Source organism: Aotus nancymaae, unplaced genomic scaffold, assembly GCF_030222135.1.
Source record: "Aotus nancymaae isolate 86718 unplaced genomic scaffold, 86718_ANA_hifiasm-v0.15.2.pri h1tg000077l, whole genome shotgun sequence".
NCBI lineage: Eukaryota > Metazoa > Chordata > Mammalia > Primates > Aotidae > Aotus > Aotus nancymaae.
The window spans coordinates 14403103-14420539 of record NW_026988492.1 but is presented as its reverse complement, the minus strand read 5'-3'; the positions used below and the strand labels follow the sequence as shown (position 1 = coordinate 14420539).

Here is a 17437-nt window from a genome sequence, read left to right as displayed (position 1 = left end):
GTTTGGTGATTAAGACATAAATACATGAGGTTTTTCATAAAGGAGGAAATAATATTAAAGTAAGATGTGATCACGGCAATACAGTAGCCCCCCCTTCTCCAAGACTTTTAATGGATAATACCAAACTCTATATATACTATGTTTTCTCCTGTATATACATACCAATGATAAAGTTTAACTTACAAATTAGACACCGTGGAAATTAAAAACTGGTAATGAAGTACAACAATTATAACAATATAGTGTAATAAAAGTTATATGAATATAACTTTTCCTCTCTCAAAATATCTTATTGTACTATACTCACTTATTTTCAGACCACAGTTAACCATGGATAACTGAAATCTCCTAAAAGGAACGAGATCAGAATGTGCTCTGGATAGTAATTTCTGGGTCTTGGAGAATTATTGGGCTGTGTAAGGGTAGGTAGGGAAGACAGAAAATTATTCCAGTTAAGGAAGACAGTATGAGTGAACAAAGTCTTAGTAGCATGATGCTTGCTAAATTAGATCTTTTGGACATGACGTATTTCTAGTGCAATTGGGTGTCCCCAAGAAGATACTTGGGTTCCATGATTCACTAGAAAGACCCACAGATCTCAGAAAAGCTGTGTGCTCCAGGTTGTCACAGGAAAAAGAGATGAGTTAAAATCAGCAAAGGTGAAATGCACATAGGGTGGAATCCAGGAAAGACCAGTACAAGTTGCCAGTTGTCTTCTCCCAGGGAAATTATACAGATAGCACTTAATTCCTCCAACGACAATGTACGATAACAGACAACAAGTATTGCTAAACCAGGTAAGCTCATCCAAGCTTGGTCTCCAGGGTTTTTATTAAAGTTTCATCCGTTGGGATAGAATGCCCCTGTGACTAATCTTTTCCAGTCTTCAGCTCTCCCAAGAGTCAAACTGTTTCAGAATGGCCCAGGGTCCTAGGTAAATAAAGTCAGACATTCACAAGAAATCAAATTGTCAGCATAAACTATCTGCATAGCACAAGACCCAAGGGTAGACACTCTTAATAGGCAGGATAGTCCAGGAGTTGAGAGGTTACCCCTCAAGAGAAGGTCAAGGGCCAGTCTTTTCTTTGGAACATGCAGGGTTTGAAAACCCCACAGCTGCTAAGTTAACATTTTACTGCACAATAGAGGAAGAGTTTGTGTGATGGTGGGTCTTGAATGAATAAGTGAAATGAATGAATGAATGAACCTGAAATCATGAAATACCATATTTGAAAAAAAAAAAAAGCCTGTATTTATTTGTTTTCATGATGAGAAAACAAATACAGGGTAAAAGAAAATCCACTTCATAGAATAGCAGTTGATCTTACCTGTGTGCAGGTATCGAGGTATTCTGTACAGTGTGCTTTGCCTTAATTGTGATTTTGTTGCCATGTGTGATCCTAACAGTGACACCCCAAGGAGTGAGTGATTACTTAATAACCCTCTAAATATTCCACTGCTTCTCCAGTTGCCACTTCTATAGAAGAGTTAATGTTATGCTAAACTGAAAATGTGAGAATGAACTACTTACTAATCTTTTTCTTTTAATTTCTGTCCACCACCCTGCACCCCATCCTTTCTTTTCTGAACTGCAATATGGTCTTATTTGAAGATGTTCCAGTGGATTTGATCGTCATCGGCAGGATTGGGTGGACAGTGGATGCCCTGAAGAGGTACACATGCTTTATTGTGACAGAAGCCTGGGACCAGTGTTTGTAACTGATAATTTTTATTCAATATCCATGCCCTAAAACTTAATGGAAGAGAAGAATCCTTCTATAAGCCCAATGTCTGTACTTATTAGGTGTTCAATAACTGCTGGTTATTTTTGTTAAATTAGATACCATTGTCATTAGCATTGTAGCAACTTGCTACAGCCTCAAATGTATGCAGACATTGGGCTTAACTATTCATATGTATCATCTCAATATGTTCTCATATTCATTCTATGAAGAACAGTGCCTGCACTGTCACTACCCACACATTACCAAGGAAAGGAAAGGAAGGAGTGAGGGGAGCTTGTGGGGAAGGGTGGAGTGTGGATTCTTGGAGAGTCAGGTTAGTGGCTCGGAGTAGAGCCAGGATTGGAATCTGTGTGAGCAAAGACCAGTTCTCTTAAATGCTTGCTATTTATCTAAGATGTACCAAGCCATTGTTCCTCTTTGTAGTTCAAACAGCAAGACCAGTGGTATTGTGTGGGGTGGAAGACTGCAGCAAATTGGCGTGCTATAATAAATGAGAAATTGTATAACGTTAGTTGGCATAGAGAAATGGTATAATATCAACTCTGAGGGAAACATGATACAGATAAGGATGCAGTGAAGTCATTTGACCAACCATTGCAGAAACAATTTTAACCCATTTAAAAGCTTTTGGTGAATGCATTTATACTATAATTTCAGGATCATATAAAGATATTCTATAAAGTTTATGAAGAAAAGTATGTATTTCTTCTCACTTCATTAAGTTTTAGGGTAAGAATTTTGAATTAAAACTGTTAACAGTTACAAAAATTTTTTATTTAGCAAAGCAAGTCATGCCAAAATGCTGTTTTGAAAACTGTTAGATCAGTGGTTACTAAGGCTCTTTAAAATTCATTCTGGGGGGAGGCATGTCTCATAAAGATCTTGAGAAATACATTTTCTTAAGAACATTCTTGCACTTTAAATGCAGTCTGGCCAGTGCAGCTTTAATCAACCTTTTGACATTCATTCAGTAAATGACAGCAGTGTGTACTCATCCATCTCACTTCAATTATCTAATAACGTAGTTCAAAAGAATATCTATTGACAAAGCCATAGTTGTATTTTGAGACAATCAATTTCTTTCATATAATCAATTTTCACAATATAAAATGTTGAAAATGAATATCTGTATGTGCATAAAGATTGAGAATATAATTCGTATATGTATTCATATATATGTAACTGGGAGTCCATATATTTTCTCCCAAATTTTGTTTCTCTTTTAATTTTCTCTATGATTTTATTTGACTAACATTAATTATCAATTTAGTGTGTCAAATGTATCAATCTTTTATTTTTATGATGAGTTTTATATGTCTGTGGATCTTGTTTAAAAGAATTTTCCTACCAAATATCATCTAGGTGTTATGTTTATATATATTTTTTAAATGTTTTAAAGCTTTGCCTTACACATCAAAATATGTTCCATTTGGAATTGATTTTTATGTATCATATAAGATAGAGATTCAGTTTTGTTGTGGGGGGATTTCTTGATGGATAGCCAAATTTCAAGCACCATTTATTAAATAAGCCTTTCTATGGGCAATATCTTGCAAAGCCACCTCTTTTATGTATTTTTTCTGGCCCCTCCTCTTCTGAAGCTCCCTCAGTACCTAGATCAGTGTCCCATTTTATTAATTACTATTGTTTTATAAGAAATCTTACTATCTACAGGATAAATCTCCTTACTTTTTATTCCTCACAAGTGTTCTGGCTATTTTAGGACTTTTGTCCTTAATATAAATTTTAAACTTGCCTTGTCAAGATCTGTAATTCATCAATAAATACATCTTATTAACATTTTTATTGGAAATCATGGAATTGTGAATTATATCACATTTCCTAATTATGGAGACTTTTAAATTTACCTTTTTTACTATTGACTTCTAAACTAATTGAGTTATCATCTGAGAACATGTTATGATGTTTAAAGTTGATTGGAAATTTTTTATGAACTAGTACATGGGAAATTTGTACAAATGGTCTATGTGTGTTCAAGAAAAACGTGTTTTCTTGTTGGTTGGGTATTGTTGGTTGGATGTTTTCTGGTTGATTGGGTGTTTTCTGGTTGGTTGTGTGTTTTCTTGTTGGTTCTGTGTTTTCTTGTTGGTTGTGTGTTTTCTTGTTGGTTGTGTGTTTTCTTGTTGGTTGGGTGTTTTCTTGTTGGTTGGGTGTTTTCTTGTTGGTTGGGTGTTTTCTTGTTGGTTGGGTGTTTTCTTGTTGGTTGTGTGTTTTCTTGTTGGTTGGGTGTCAAACTTGATAAATGTGCTGTTCAGCTATACTTCTCCACTCTCTTTATTTTCACCTTCTTAGTTCTTTGAGGGCTTGACATTTTCATCTTGTCATATTTTTAAACCTCTGTTTTATGTAATCTGTTTCCTTATTTCTCTGTGCTGTATTTTGGGCAATCTCTTTAGATATATTTACCAGTTTATTAATTCTCCCTTCATCTTGTTTAATGTTCTATATACTCTATTCACTGATGTAGAAATTCCAACCAATTTATTTTTCATTTCTAAAATTTAAATTTGACACATTAAATTTGCCAAGTATTTTATAGTTTCCTGTGAACGGTTCATTTCTAAATCTTATCTTTTATGATTTTAAATATTCCATGTATGATTTTTATATATTCCATATTGGATGATCCCATTATCTAAAGTTTTGGTGATCTAAATAGTTTGTTCATGGTTTTTGCTGAGTCTTTGTCAGACAGCTATTTTTATTTGTTTCTTCGTGTATATTTGTCTGTTCCTATTCTAACATCTAAATAGGTGGTGCTTTCCACCAAAGAGGATTTGATGATGGGATCCTCAGGATTTTCAGGTTACCATAGGTCTCTGCCTGTATGTGAGGAGAAGTTCAGATTTATCTCCCCTGTCTACTGCTGCTACAAGGCTTGTTCTCTTCAGAGCAATATTGATTTTGGCTACCTCAGGGCAAACTCTGCTTTTTTACTTCCCTAAATATATACAGCTCCTACTGTCTTTATAGCACATAGCTTTTGCTTTGTTTTATTTTTTGAGTGGGGAATGGATTAGACAATGGAAAGGCGCCATTGGGGATATTCTTTACTTCCTGCAAATTCTAATGCTTTAAAATTCAGGTTTTATTTAGAATCTATTTGTTTTATAACAGGAGGGCTATTTAGTTTCTTAGTCTGCCTTTACTGCCGAAAGCAATCTGAGTTAGGATTTTACCTTAAATGTTTGGATGTTTACTGAACATTAGATCCTGTTTACTGAATATTAGGTCCTGTTCATTGACAATAGAAACACAAAGAGAGAATAATATATAGCAAGTTTCAATCCAGGCTTCCTGAGTTTGAGATGTCTGTGACATTCACATACATACACCTGGTCAATAGATGACTTTTGGGGCCTGAAATACAATAGAGAAATGTGGACTGGAAATACAGATTTATGAATAATCAACATAAAGATGTCCATTGCAGTCATGGGTGTGGAGGAGATTGCAAAAGATAATGCATAGAATAAAGTAACAAATCAAGAATGATCCATAAGAACCACCTCAACACTTAAGGCATTGACATAAATAAAAGGAAATTGAGATGGAGTTGTGAGGGAGGTATCAGAACATTGAGGGGAGTGTGTGTCACAGAGACCAAGAAGGAGAGTGCACATTGCACCATAGACTGAGAAGGTATCAGTAGGACACCATGGAAGATGTAGAAGCTTAGATATTTAGAAACATTGGTATGAGAAATTTCAACTCAGTTGGATTAGAAAAGAGCAAGATTGTCATAAATGGGGAAGCTGGGAGTCTGAGAAGACCAAGGCAGACTGACCTCTCTGGAGTATGACTGTGAAGGAATGGAGGGAAAGCACTATAATGTCAGGATGCACTGAGAGAAGAGAAAGGACTGAGTTTGCAAAATAAGATTAGGCACGCTTGTGTACCTTTAAGTGCTGTTGGTAAGAAGCCAGCAGAGAATTAGAGCTGGCAAATATTGTAGAGAAAGGACCATGATCACATGAGCAAATTCACAATACCTGTGAAGGTGGGCTGAGTTGGGCTAGGACGTAGGTTAAAAGAATGGCTGTAAGGAAAGGTCCCCATCCATTATTACGAAGGAAAGAATAGATCAGCCCAGAGTCAAGTAAGTATGCTGATTCACAAAGAAATTTAAAGAAATCTTGCTGATCATGTCTCTTTATCAAGGAAATGAAAGCTGTAAAACTGGGAGAATCACGATGGGATTGCAGTTTTCAATAAAGCGGAGAGAGTTTGAAATTCATACTGAGCATGATGGGAGAGGTGATTAGCAAGACACAGCAGTGCTGCCAAGTGGTATAGACAGCCTGGCTGAGGATGCAGGAGATGAGTTTGTGGAACCCCCTTGGCGGCTCTGTGTGGTTATTCTCCAGCTGTGCCTGGCCCTGGAGCAGGCAGAGAAAAGGAAGATCTTTTACCATATTGGGGATGTTCCTTAAAGCTGTTGTAGAAAAAAACAAACAAACAAAACAAAAAATAGAGCAAGATACTTGGAGCTATTGAAATGAGAGGTTGAAGTGATGGGGAAAAAAAGAAACTAAAAAAGAAAATCATTTTGCTAGGCTTTCTAAGTAGCCAAAGTATAAGAAGAATTGGAGTTCCCAGGTGCAGGGATAGATTGAAAAAGGATAATTGAGCTTACGATTTCAGATCTAAAATATTTTCCACTACAGATATGGTCCAGGGTGTGGGGATGGCAACTAAAGTGGTATCTGAAAGGAAATCATTAGATTAATGGGGCTCAGGAGGTGCAGAAACTGGATTTGGGGAATTAAATGAGACCCTGGTATGTTTGGACTTGAAGTGGAGAGTAAACCTGTTACATATCCTATTAATGAAAGGAGGCTGTCTCAGGAATCTTCATTAACAAGAGGAAAGGTGCCTAGTGCTCCACTAATGATGAGAGAAGTTTAAGAAAGGTATTTATTTAACAGTAATTTTAAAATGTGGGATGAAAACCACTCATGTGCAGTATAGTTATTTTCTATTCAAGGCCCACCAGTGAGAGGGAGTCCATTGAGGGACAGAAGATGGATAGAAACACCAACTTCTAAGCTATAAAAGTTTGGATGTTGGAGGCTGTTACCAGTGAAGGTTGTAGGATTTATTTTCACAAATTAAAAATTTCAAGTGCAGTATGTCCCTTTTCCTGATGTTTTCAATATAGCTCTATTAGAAAGAAGATAGACTGAGTGATTACAGGAGTTCTGTTCAATCCTTTTCTTATGTGGTTTTGAATATTTCAAAAGGAAAACAAAATTTTAGACATTCAATCAACTTGTGACAGATGATTTTTGAAACAATGAAGTAGTATTATGGGGAAGTTAGCAAATATTTCGGATTTAGCATTTTTGGTTTGATATGAAAGGAATGTACTCTTTCTTCACAAACCTGAGTATGTTTTAAACCTTATCTTTATGCACATGTTTTTCTTCTAGTATAAATTTTCCCTTTTGACAGTGTGTCTTTTATAAATATACCAATGTAAAATTTAGGGCAAGATAAACAGTAATATGAATAAGTTTAACCACAGTAAATGATGAAACCTAAATGTGTAAAAATGGAAATGCCTTGTTACATCTATCTTTTTCCCTTTCCTATTTTGTAAACTTCGTAAGTTAGGAAAATCATAAATATAGTCTTGTGCAAAAGTAATTTATTCCTTGTCTTGATGTGAAAGGGTTTTGTGCTTTACAGCCCAGCTTCTTTGATGTAAGATCTTAAAATAGACATGTGATTACTCAATTTGTTTTCCGTTTCGTTTCTCTTACTAGTCAAAGGGGAAGATGTGTGAGAATACAGAACCAGCGGAAACTTCTTCTCCAACCACCACAACCATACGAGCGACAACCACCCAGTTCAGGGTCTTAACCACCACCAGAAGAGCCGCGACTTCCCAGCTCCCTACCAGCCTCCCAACAGAAGGTGCCCAACAGATAGTTTGCTTTCTTTTCCTGAAGGAAGGAAAAATCACTGTGTTGACATGCACTGGAATAGCTCCTACTCTCTAGATCTCTCTAAAGTTATTCTTTGGCAGACAGGATTTCTAAGGGATTTCTAAAGGGGGAAAAGGACAACATTATTATGAACTAAAAGTATATGCTGGGATTCTTTTAAGGCACTGTGCCTTTTTTTTTTTTTAAATATAGCTTTTGCCATTGATTCTGGCTTCTTGTCCTCTCCTTCCTAGAAAATAAATACAGATTTATTTCTATGTGGCTAAATTTTGTAGTAAACAAATCCAACTTCACAATCACAGGTTAGAAAGACAAATGCCTATAAAATTTCCATTGATTCTGGATTCTGAACAATAGATAATTCTATTCATATATAATTCTAATGTTTTCCAGAATGCAGTCAATAAAATATGTCTGTATAGTCTATAACCTATACAGGGACACTGTATGTGTCATAGAAATCGTCCTTGAAAAACATCCTCTTCTAGGGAAGGCAAAAATACTAGACAGTGTTAATGCTTGGGCGGAGCTCAGGAGGAAGAAGGTGTATTACCCAACATATGATAATTTTCTATTCTGAATGATACCACCAGGAGGGAGTGGGCAGAAACATGAGACTGGTCACAAATCAGGTTTGAGGGGGATAAATGGATGTTACTTGTTTGTTGTTAGAAGCCTCGCTTTCTTTGGCTTGAATAGGAAATTAAATTAAATTTGGAACCTTTGCTTTTAATTGGAATTTAATCTGATATTATAAGGTAAACTGGAATAAAGTGGGCTGGAGGGCAGCTGCTAAGTGCATTTTACTGCTTTCATAAGCAACGTTATATTTCAATCCATATTATTTTGGATTATTATATTAAAGCCCATGAAAATATTCCTATAATTTAAACCCTACGCTTTAAAGTCAATATAATCACTGAAACAAATATAGCCTACATTTTGTTTGGTCAGGATAAGATCTCTTCATATAGAATTTTGGTCATCTTTTCTAGCAATGAATAAACATTTAACTTTTGGAGTTAAACTTGTAAATATTGACAAATCTTAACTATCACAATTAATTTGGAATGTCCTTGATCTTGATTTTTAAAAATGAATAAATAAGGTCATAACTATAGGTTCTAATTACAATAAGTGATTTTAGAGAATTAAAAATAGTTGCATTTTAAGTTTTAATTATGTGTTTACTTTTCTTGTAGATCTTAAGAATCATTCAAGATGTTACCAAAATCTTGACCTTACAATCTCTTTTGGAAATTTTAGATCTATCTAATGTAAAGCAAGGACTTGCTGTCATTGTTCTAGAAATTACCTCCATAAATTGTCAAAATCTAGTCATGTTCCAATCAAGGCAGTTAGTAGACAATTACTAGTCATGAGATTTGTGCTCCTTTGAAATCAATCTTCTTCTGTTATAATAACTTTGAATTTCTCTTCCAGATGATACCAAGATAGCACTACATCTAAAAGATAATGGAGGTAGGAATTGACACTTTTCTTTCATAAACATTTTTAGATATGAATTCATTTCATTTATTTTAGTATGAGAAAGACCATATGGGCTTCTAAATAAAAGGTGAGGTTGTGTTTTATTCTCTGTTGGCATTTAACGTGAAGAAGTCAGTGGGTTGGCTTGAAAGTGAAATGAAATCCTCATCCTTGTATTTGTCTATAAAACTATGTGACACCAATTACCAGTGATAAAGTGGAATATTCAACCACACATGTTGGTATTCTTTGCTGTTCTACTCCTTGTTGTGTTATAGTTGTGTGTAGTTGTCTACACAGCTACATGTATTGAGTTCAATTGTGTTTCACTAAATTGTCTGCTTGGTCAGCACCTTCTATGCATAAAATTAAGAAACAGAGCCCTAAGTATGAAAATATATTGGGTAGGTCTTTTTATCTGTTCTTCAAAGCAAAGAACAAAACTTAGATACTTGAAAGAATATCTTGTTGGCAACAGACTTAAAGGTTTTCCAAGATAATTTAGAAATATCTATAAAGATACTAGAAAATTTTTGGGAAAAATAGTTTTATTGAAACAATATAGTGAGCAACATTGATTACGTTTTTAGAAATAGAACTTGTTCCTTTTAAACTATGTTGGCCCATGTATGCTGGGTCTTAATAGAAGAGATCCTCATTAGTAATTGTTTATTCAGCTCAGGAAAAGGGTGTCCTCTTCTTGGCAGCATCTGTTATGTAAATGGGAGCACATTTTGACATTGATCTAGGCATGGTTTGTCTTTAAAGCCCTAGATGATTTCTTGAGTAAGTCAAAATCCGATATATATATTGTTAGGCTTGTTGTTCTCTATAATGGTAGAGAATAGTTTCTAAACCCCTCAGTTTAGGTTAAGTAGCTAAGACTTCTATGCCTTTTCAGAACATTGTTTATATGTCTATGTATGTCTCTAGAGTTTATATCAATCCATCTGGACAAGAGACCAGTTAGCCTGTTCATAAATACCATTATTGTATCAATTTCTCATTGTCTTGCATCTGTTTTGTAGTTTTGTTTCATTCATTTCTTATTCATCCTTGTATTAATTTACTAAGTGGATAGATTTACAAATGACCATCTGTGAAATATATAATAGCTAGAAATAAATTAAAATCTTAGGGCTTAAAGGGACTTTAGCAATCCTTCAATTCAGAATTTCCCAGAGGAGGATGTTAGTAGCATGTGGACATAAGCCCTAGTGTTGGAGTTACCTCATTTTGAGGGAAGAGATGGGGTATGAAGTGAATGGAACTGGGGAGGAGTCCCCAAGAGAGTTCGCTTTTACTTTAAATCTTAATATGGGTTGTCATTATATGTACATTTGTTAGATCTTTCTCTATGCTTTCTCTCTCCTTCCTTCCTTTCCTTCTTTCTTTATTTTGTTTACCTAAAATATTCTATGCTGCTAACAGCAAAAAACAAAGGATTCTTGCGATCAAATAGATGTGAGAGACTCTGAGTGAAAAAAAAAATTAAAGAAATTTCCTTGCTAGAGAACTGATCATTCGTTCATTCATTGATTTCTGCTCAATGCTTGCTTATTGCCAAGCATTGTTGCTGACTTGGGGCTACAGGAGTGAACAAGGCTTAGACAAATCTCTGCTTTCAGAGAACATGCATTCTGAATAATCTTCAAGATGGTTATAAAGATGATTATAAAGAATACTGGCATTTCTCCACTGCTCTTAACAATTTTTTTTTTTTTTGAGACAGAGCTTCACTCTTTGTTGCCTAGGCTGGAATGCAGTGGCACGATCTCAATTCACTGCAACCTCCACCTCTGGGGTTCAAGCAATTCTCATGCCTCAGCCTCCCGAGTATCTGGGATTACAGGCACCCACCACCATGCCCAGCTAATTTTTGTATTTTTAGTAGAGACGGGTTTCACCATGTTGGCCAGGCTGGTCTCAAACTCCTGACCTCAGGTGATCCACCTGCGTCAGCCTTCCAAAGCGCTGGGATTACAGATGTGAGCAACTGCACCCATCCAATACTTTTTTATGAGTAGCATGCCATAGACTTAATGCTTTTTGGAACATACTTTGATAAAGAGTTTTCTAGAACATTACCAGTTATCCCAATGAAAATATTTAGTTTTGTTTGAGCCATCAAAGAATCATAAAACTTTGAAGATTTTCTTAAATCCGTGCCTTATGATGCTAAGAAATTGTTAAGCAAATCCTATGACTTAACTGTAGGATTTTTGGTATACTAGAGAGTCAACCGTTGGATTCTCAGATATTGACATAATTGATATGCAGCAGGCATCCATGAGAATTCCAAAATATCAAAATAAGACTTCAAATTCTTTTTATGTCTATGGTGGTTAATAAAGCACTTTTCCTAAAAACGTTCAAGTGTAATTAAAACGGACCAACCTGACAACTATTAAGATAAATGTTTCCTCCAAAGAATACTTAAGAAGTCACACATTGCTTTTTACAGCATCCTTACTAAGTTAGTGTGCTGTTGTTTTTTATTTTATGGAATGTGGAGATGCAGGAAGGATTGCCAGTGTAAATCTAACTTCATGAGTTAATTAAGCATGTCGAAAACAATTCAGAATTGTCCTTTTACTCCAGTTTAATAAACATTTCTGCAAGACTGAGGTAATAATGAATAAGTATGCCTAATTTAATACTTTCTAACGTTTACTGAGGTTGATTTTTAAAAACATGCAAGCTAATGAATTTTGGTAAATTTCTCTATATTGTTGCAAAGAATTTTAGCACATTTGATTTCTTGATTTAATTTATAGGTTCAATTGGGCAGCTGTTTTTTAAAATAAATTTTATTATGTGTATTTGATGTTTGCAACATGAATTTATGGGACTACATATAGAAAATATCATGGTTACAATAATAAAGCAGATTGACAGATCTGTCATCTCACATAGTTACTTTTTTGGTGACTAATTGGCTGCTCTTAAAAGCATTTTTATTTAGGTGTTTGTACTTTTCTGGAAAAAGGATGACATTTTTCTAAGTAGTCAAGAAGAAGCTAGAAACAAATGACTGATTTACCCTACATTGTCTTTTTTAGTTATTGCATTACGTTCTCTCTGAGTGTTTCTGGGTCATTTCCATGGGTTAAAGTGGTGGATTTTCTTAGCAAAATCCACTGCTGACATGATTATACATTCAGTTTCCGGGAGATTTTTCTTTCATCTTTGATATGAAAGCATAAAATACTTGTGAGCAGCTGGACACCTAAGTCACGCAACAGGGTTTCTCATTGAGAGGACCCAGACTGAGTTACAATCTGCTAAGTCACTCTTGATGAATCTTCACTTGTGCGGTGAGTTTCCTGATACATTTAAATTAGGTCCAGTTAGAGCCTCTCGAAGTTTCAGAATAGTTATTTGATTGGAGAAGTTTTATTAGTCTTCAAAGTTGAGTGGAAAGTCTAAGCTCTCTAAATAATTTGGAAAAAGAAACATGAAAAAATTGAAACAAAGAGAATGATAGCTAATAAATTTAGGTCTCTTTAGTAAGATAAAGCTTTGATTGACCATTGAAATGGCTTGTTCTAAAAACGCAGATGATCCAATGTAAAGCCAGGTGTGGTGCATAGGCCTGTAATCCCAGCGACTCCAGAGGCTGAGGCAGGAGGATTGCTTAAACCCAGGAGTTCAAGGCTAAACTGGGTAACATAGCAAGACCCTGTCCATAAAAAAACACCAAAAATTAAATAAAAAAAAAATAAGAACATCTTATGTAAAGACATCATTTTATCTCCAACTGAAATATTGCTAGTTATATGTTTCTAATATTAAGTTTAGAATAATATGTAATTATAATCAAATAGTTTATCTATCTCTTGTTTATGTGTAAAACAGAAGAGGAGGAAAAAGAGGAGAAGGGAGAGGAGAGAGAAAGGAAGAGGTGGCAGAACAAGAGGAGGAAGGAGAATGTTTATTGAGTGTTTACTATGTCCCAGGCATCATTCTAAATGCTATACCTATATTAACTCTTTTACCTCACACAACACCCTTGAATTGGTCTATTAATATTTATGCCTTCTAGACAAGGAAAAGGAGGTCCAAAAAGGTTAAGTTACCTAGCTAGCACATGGCAGAGCTGTGAGGTGAATATATTTAACCTTGATGCAAATTCCAAGTCTTTAACAACATCATAGTAGTCTTCTTTCACAGAATAGATCTCTTACAATCAAACTTCCCATGGGAAATGCCATGATAAGCTATTTTATTTATACCTCCTATATTCTTTCACCTTTTCTATAACAGCTGATTATACTTAAAGTATTTGAAAGTGACATTTCCTTTTCTCATGTAATTGTGCATTCATTTCCATTTAATCCTTTCTGTGGAAATCACAATGCATTAATTCTCTTGTGTATTTCAGTGTTGTCAGAATCCTTGGCATGTATTCTCTAAATTACAGGGCTACACTGTAGTTTTTGTTCAAAATCTGATTTAAGAGTCTTTGAGACTTCTTGGATTCTCTAGAAATGTGGATTTAATTCACCTGTAAGGGGGTCCTAGAATGTATTCTTTTTTTTTTTTTCTGGCTCTGTTTCCCACGCTAGAGTGCAATGGCACCAACTTGGCTCACTGCAACCTTTGCCTCCTGGGTTCAAGTGATTTTCCTGCTTCAGCCTCCCAAGTAACTGGGTTTACAGGTGCAAGCCACCACGCCTGGCTAGTTTTTGTATTTTTGGTAGAGACAGGGTTTCGCCATATTGGCCAGGCTGGTCTAGAACTTATCACCTCCAGTGATCCACCGCTCCTCAGCCTCCCAAAGTGCTGGGATTACAGGCTTGAGCCACCACACCCAGCTATATTTTTTAAACATCTGTATTTCTGTGGGTAATGGTTGTATGCATTTAAAACCACATTTTCTTTGGATTTTCAAATCCTGTTAGTAGCTTACTAGAAGAGTTACATTAAAAAAAAATGACCTAGCTATATATTTTAGCAGGTACAACTATTAAATGTCTTCTTTGACATTTGATTAGGTTGCTTCCAAGTGGCATTCACTTCCTAATTAGAAATGTAAATATCTTCAAGATGTGAACTGCATAAAGTTATACCCAGAGCTGAGAAGAGGTTTGCAAGTTGAATCAATGGCAGGATTTTTAATTGAAAAGTAAAGTCTTCAACCAGATTCAAGTCAGTCTAGCAAATTGAATTGTGCCATTCTGCTGCACTGCAGATGTTAAAATTATTTCAAGCTCTGAAATCCTGATTCCACTTCATTATTTGAAATTGGTTGACTGAGATTTATCAAAGTACCAAAAACTACATTATCTCTTGGCTCCTTTAAAGTTTCTCCCCTTTGATCGAGTTAAGGTTTGCTTAAAAAGTGTTTAAATATAAGTTCTTAATTGTTTATATTATTTAAACTATCAGCACTCCAAATAAGCATAATGTCTAATACATGTGATAGCATTTTTATCATTTCTTCTTATTGCTGGGAATTTTATGAAACCTGAACTCTGAAAGGCTGCATTATTAAGTCAGAAGATGGTGTCTCCATCAAGGAGTTATCAAAGTTGATACATTAAGCAGTTTGCAGAACATGATTAAGTTAATTCAGAGGTACAAATCTGCAAGGTGATTGATTTCTAAGAACTAAAACAGATATAATTTGAATGAAGTCCTATGGAATGTCTCTTCTCAATTCTATTTCTGTTGTGTTTAACTTTTTATTTCTGAAGATATCATAATACTTTTCATCCCAAGATAAAATGTTAGAATTTTATTTTGCCTTTTCCCTGGAATACTTCTAAAGTTGTATTTTTTTTTAACCAAGTCTGTAGTGATAGATCAAGTGTCTAGTGTTTCATTTATCATTCAGTCAAATTGTTTTTTGACTTTCATACATAAATCATCAAAGCAACATATCTTTCCCTATTTTTTCTACTTTTCCTTGCTTTTCTTCATATACTTCTTTTGTGTAGATCACAGTCCTATAAGCAAAGGGAAACTGTTATTTCATTTTGACAGACTATTGAATACCTATCACTTTCTGTTTTTAAAACTGTAAAACATCTTGACATTTAGTTTTATGTTTTGCTTTGTTTGACTACTTTTCATGGCAGCACTAACCCTCTTCTAAGTGTATATGTGTCATTATAGTGAAAAGTTCTTCTACTTTACAATGTTAATTTGAGATTTCCCTGAAATTCAGGATTTCCCTCCCAAACTTTTATCTAGAGTTGTGGTTCTTAACTTTTTCTGTATATTTAAATCACCTGGTTCCAATCTGAGATGTAATGGTTATTTTATCATTCCAGCTTATAACATTTTCTACACTCAGACTGTTCTTTATAACAATTAAACCTTAACCTCCAAGGCTGGAACCAGAGAATCAATATTTTTTTAAATTCCAGATGAATTCAATGTTAAGTTGAGAATAAATGGTCTGATTCATCTTGCATAAATATTAAGAACTCTCAGAATCATGGTGGGTGGAGAGTCTTGTTAAAATGCGTATTCTGATATGATAGTTCCAGTGTGAAGCCCAAAAACATTAGATTTCTTACAAACACTTTGATAATGCACTTGCCACCAAACCACACACTACACTTTGAGTGTCAAGAGTTGAATGGATATTTGACCAAAATAAGAATAATGTATTTTTCTCTGAATCCACCCATTGGTCCATTGGTCCTCATCTATGCCTCCTGGCTCTCCTGAAACAGTATTTTAGTTGGTGGCAACAAGAAATTATCTCTATCTACATGTAGAAAGTGCATCTTACTCTGCCGAGGAAAGGAATCCAAAAGCATTATATCCATTATACCTCCTGACTCATTTTAATATAGTAAGTGAAAATGAGGTCATTTAAGCCAAGCTTGTCCAACCCACAGCAGCTATTGTTGTGTTAGTGTATTTTTTTATGTACGGTCCAAGACAATTCTTCTTCCAATGTGGCCCAGGGAGGCCAAAATATTGGACACCCTGATTTAAGGTGTTGACAAATGTATTTGTTTCATAAAAATAGTTACATTTTCTGTATTTTTTTGAGCCATATGAAATTGCTGATTTTTACAAAGCACTTTGACTTTGAAAAGTTGCAATTTCATTGTTCAGCCTAATGGTTTTACAAATTGTTGTCCAGCATAGGAAAGTAGACTAAAAAGAAAAATCACATCAGGATATACCTTTTCCCCTGCAGGTTGACTTGTAGATAGAATGTGTAGTTAGAGTTTATTCTGCTGATAGAACTCAGAATAAGATGATATAGCAGATCTTTTCTTAGGAAATGCACACAGATGGCTTCCTTAAAGTAGCTCTAAATGCTCTTTCCATTTGCCATCGGCAAAATGCTTGACCACATCCCTCTGGAGGATGCCTACTTTCCTTTCAGTGCTCATCTCCTGTCTCATTTTCTACCTGCCCTTTTCCTATCAGAAACCAGGACTAGGGAATTTTCTAATGGAGGAAAGAAACTTCCGTATACCATTAGATTTTGGAATCTGAGATATACTGGGAGTCCCAGGAATAGGTTTTGAGTTACCCAGTATTTCTTGTGCCCCTTCTCAGTGTGTTCTACATGTGTAAAATGATTATTCTTTTTAAAACATGATATGTCTAGTGATTATGGTAGATGGCCCTATACTACTAAGATATGTATGTCACTAAAACATTAATTACCTTTGATGCTGAATTGATTCTACTTGGTTTGATTTGCTCAAGAAACATTTCTTCAACTGTTGTGTGCCAGGCCCATTGTTAGGTGATAGAGATGCAAAGATCTACAAGGTCTGATGCCTTTCCTAAAGAAGCAAGTGACTGAATAGGATGACATAGAGAAGTAAATTGATATTTAAGTATGGTGTGAAGAGTGCAAAGATAGACTCAAGAAAAACTGTGGAAGAACAGAGAAGAGGCATCTAAACAGAAATGAAATTACAAGACAACTTCCCAGAATAGTTGATACTTGATCCGAGTTTTGAAATATGGGTAGGATTTCTGAGAAAAGGGATAGAAGAAAAGAATTTCAGGAAAGGAATTGACACAGAAAGCAGTTCAGAAGCATGGAATATTAAGATCTAGTTGGGTAACTCTAAAGAGCTACGACATTTGATTTTCCTGGGGTAAAGATATACACATAGTATTTTATGGCTGGTGAGGCTGAGAAGGTGGGCTTATTTCTCAGCCTCACCAGCCATAAAGTATCAAAACAAATAGGGCTTCAGCATTCATAGTCTTTTATGCCAGGCAACGGAGTTTGAACTTAAC

General features: G+C 35.1%; 1 protein-coding gene across 1 annotated transcript in view; it reads left to right on the top strand.

Moving 5' to 3' along the window:
• Positions 1-17437, top strand: part of PLXDC2 (plexin domain containing 2) — a 438114-nt gene that overhangs the window by 365324 nt on the left and 55353 nt on the right. The window contains exons 10-12 of the mRNA XM_012450101.3: positions 1613-1673; positions 7535-7685; positions 9161-9199. Of these exons, the coding sequence (XP_012305524.2) occupies positions 1613-1673; positions 7535-7685; positions 9161-9199 (251 nt within the window). The remainder of the gene's footprint in view (positions 1-1612; positions 1674-7534; positions 7686-9160; positions 9200-17437) is intronic.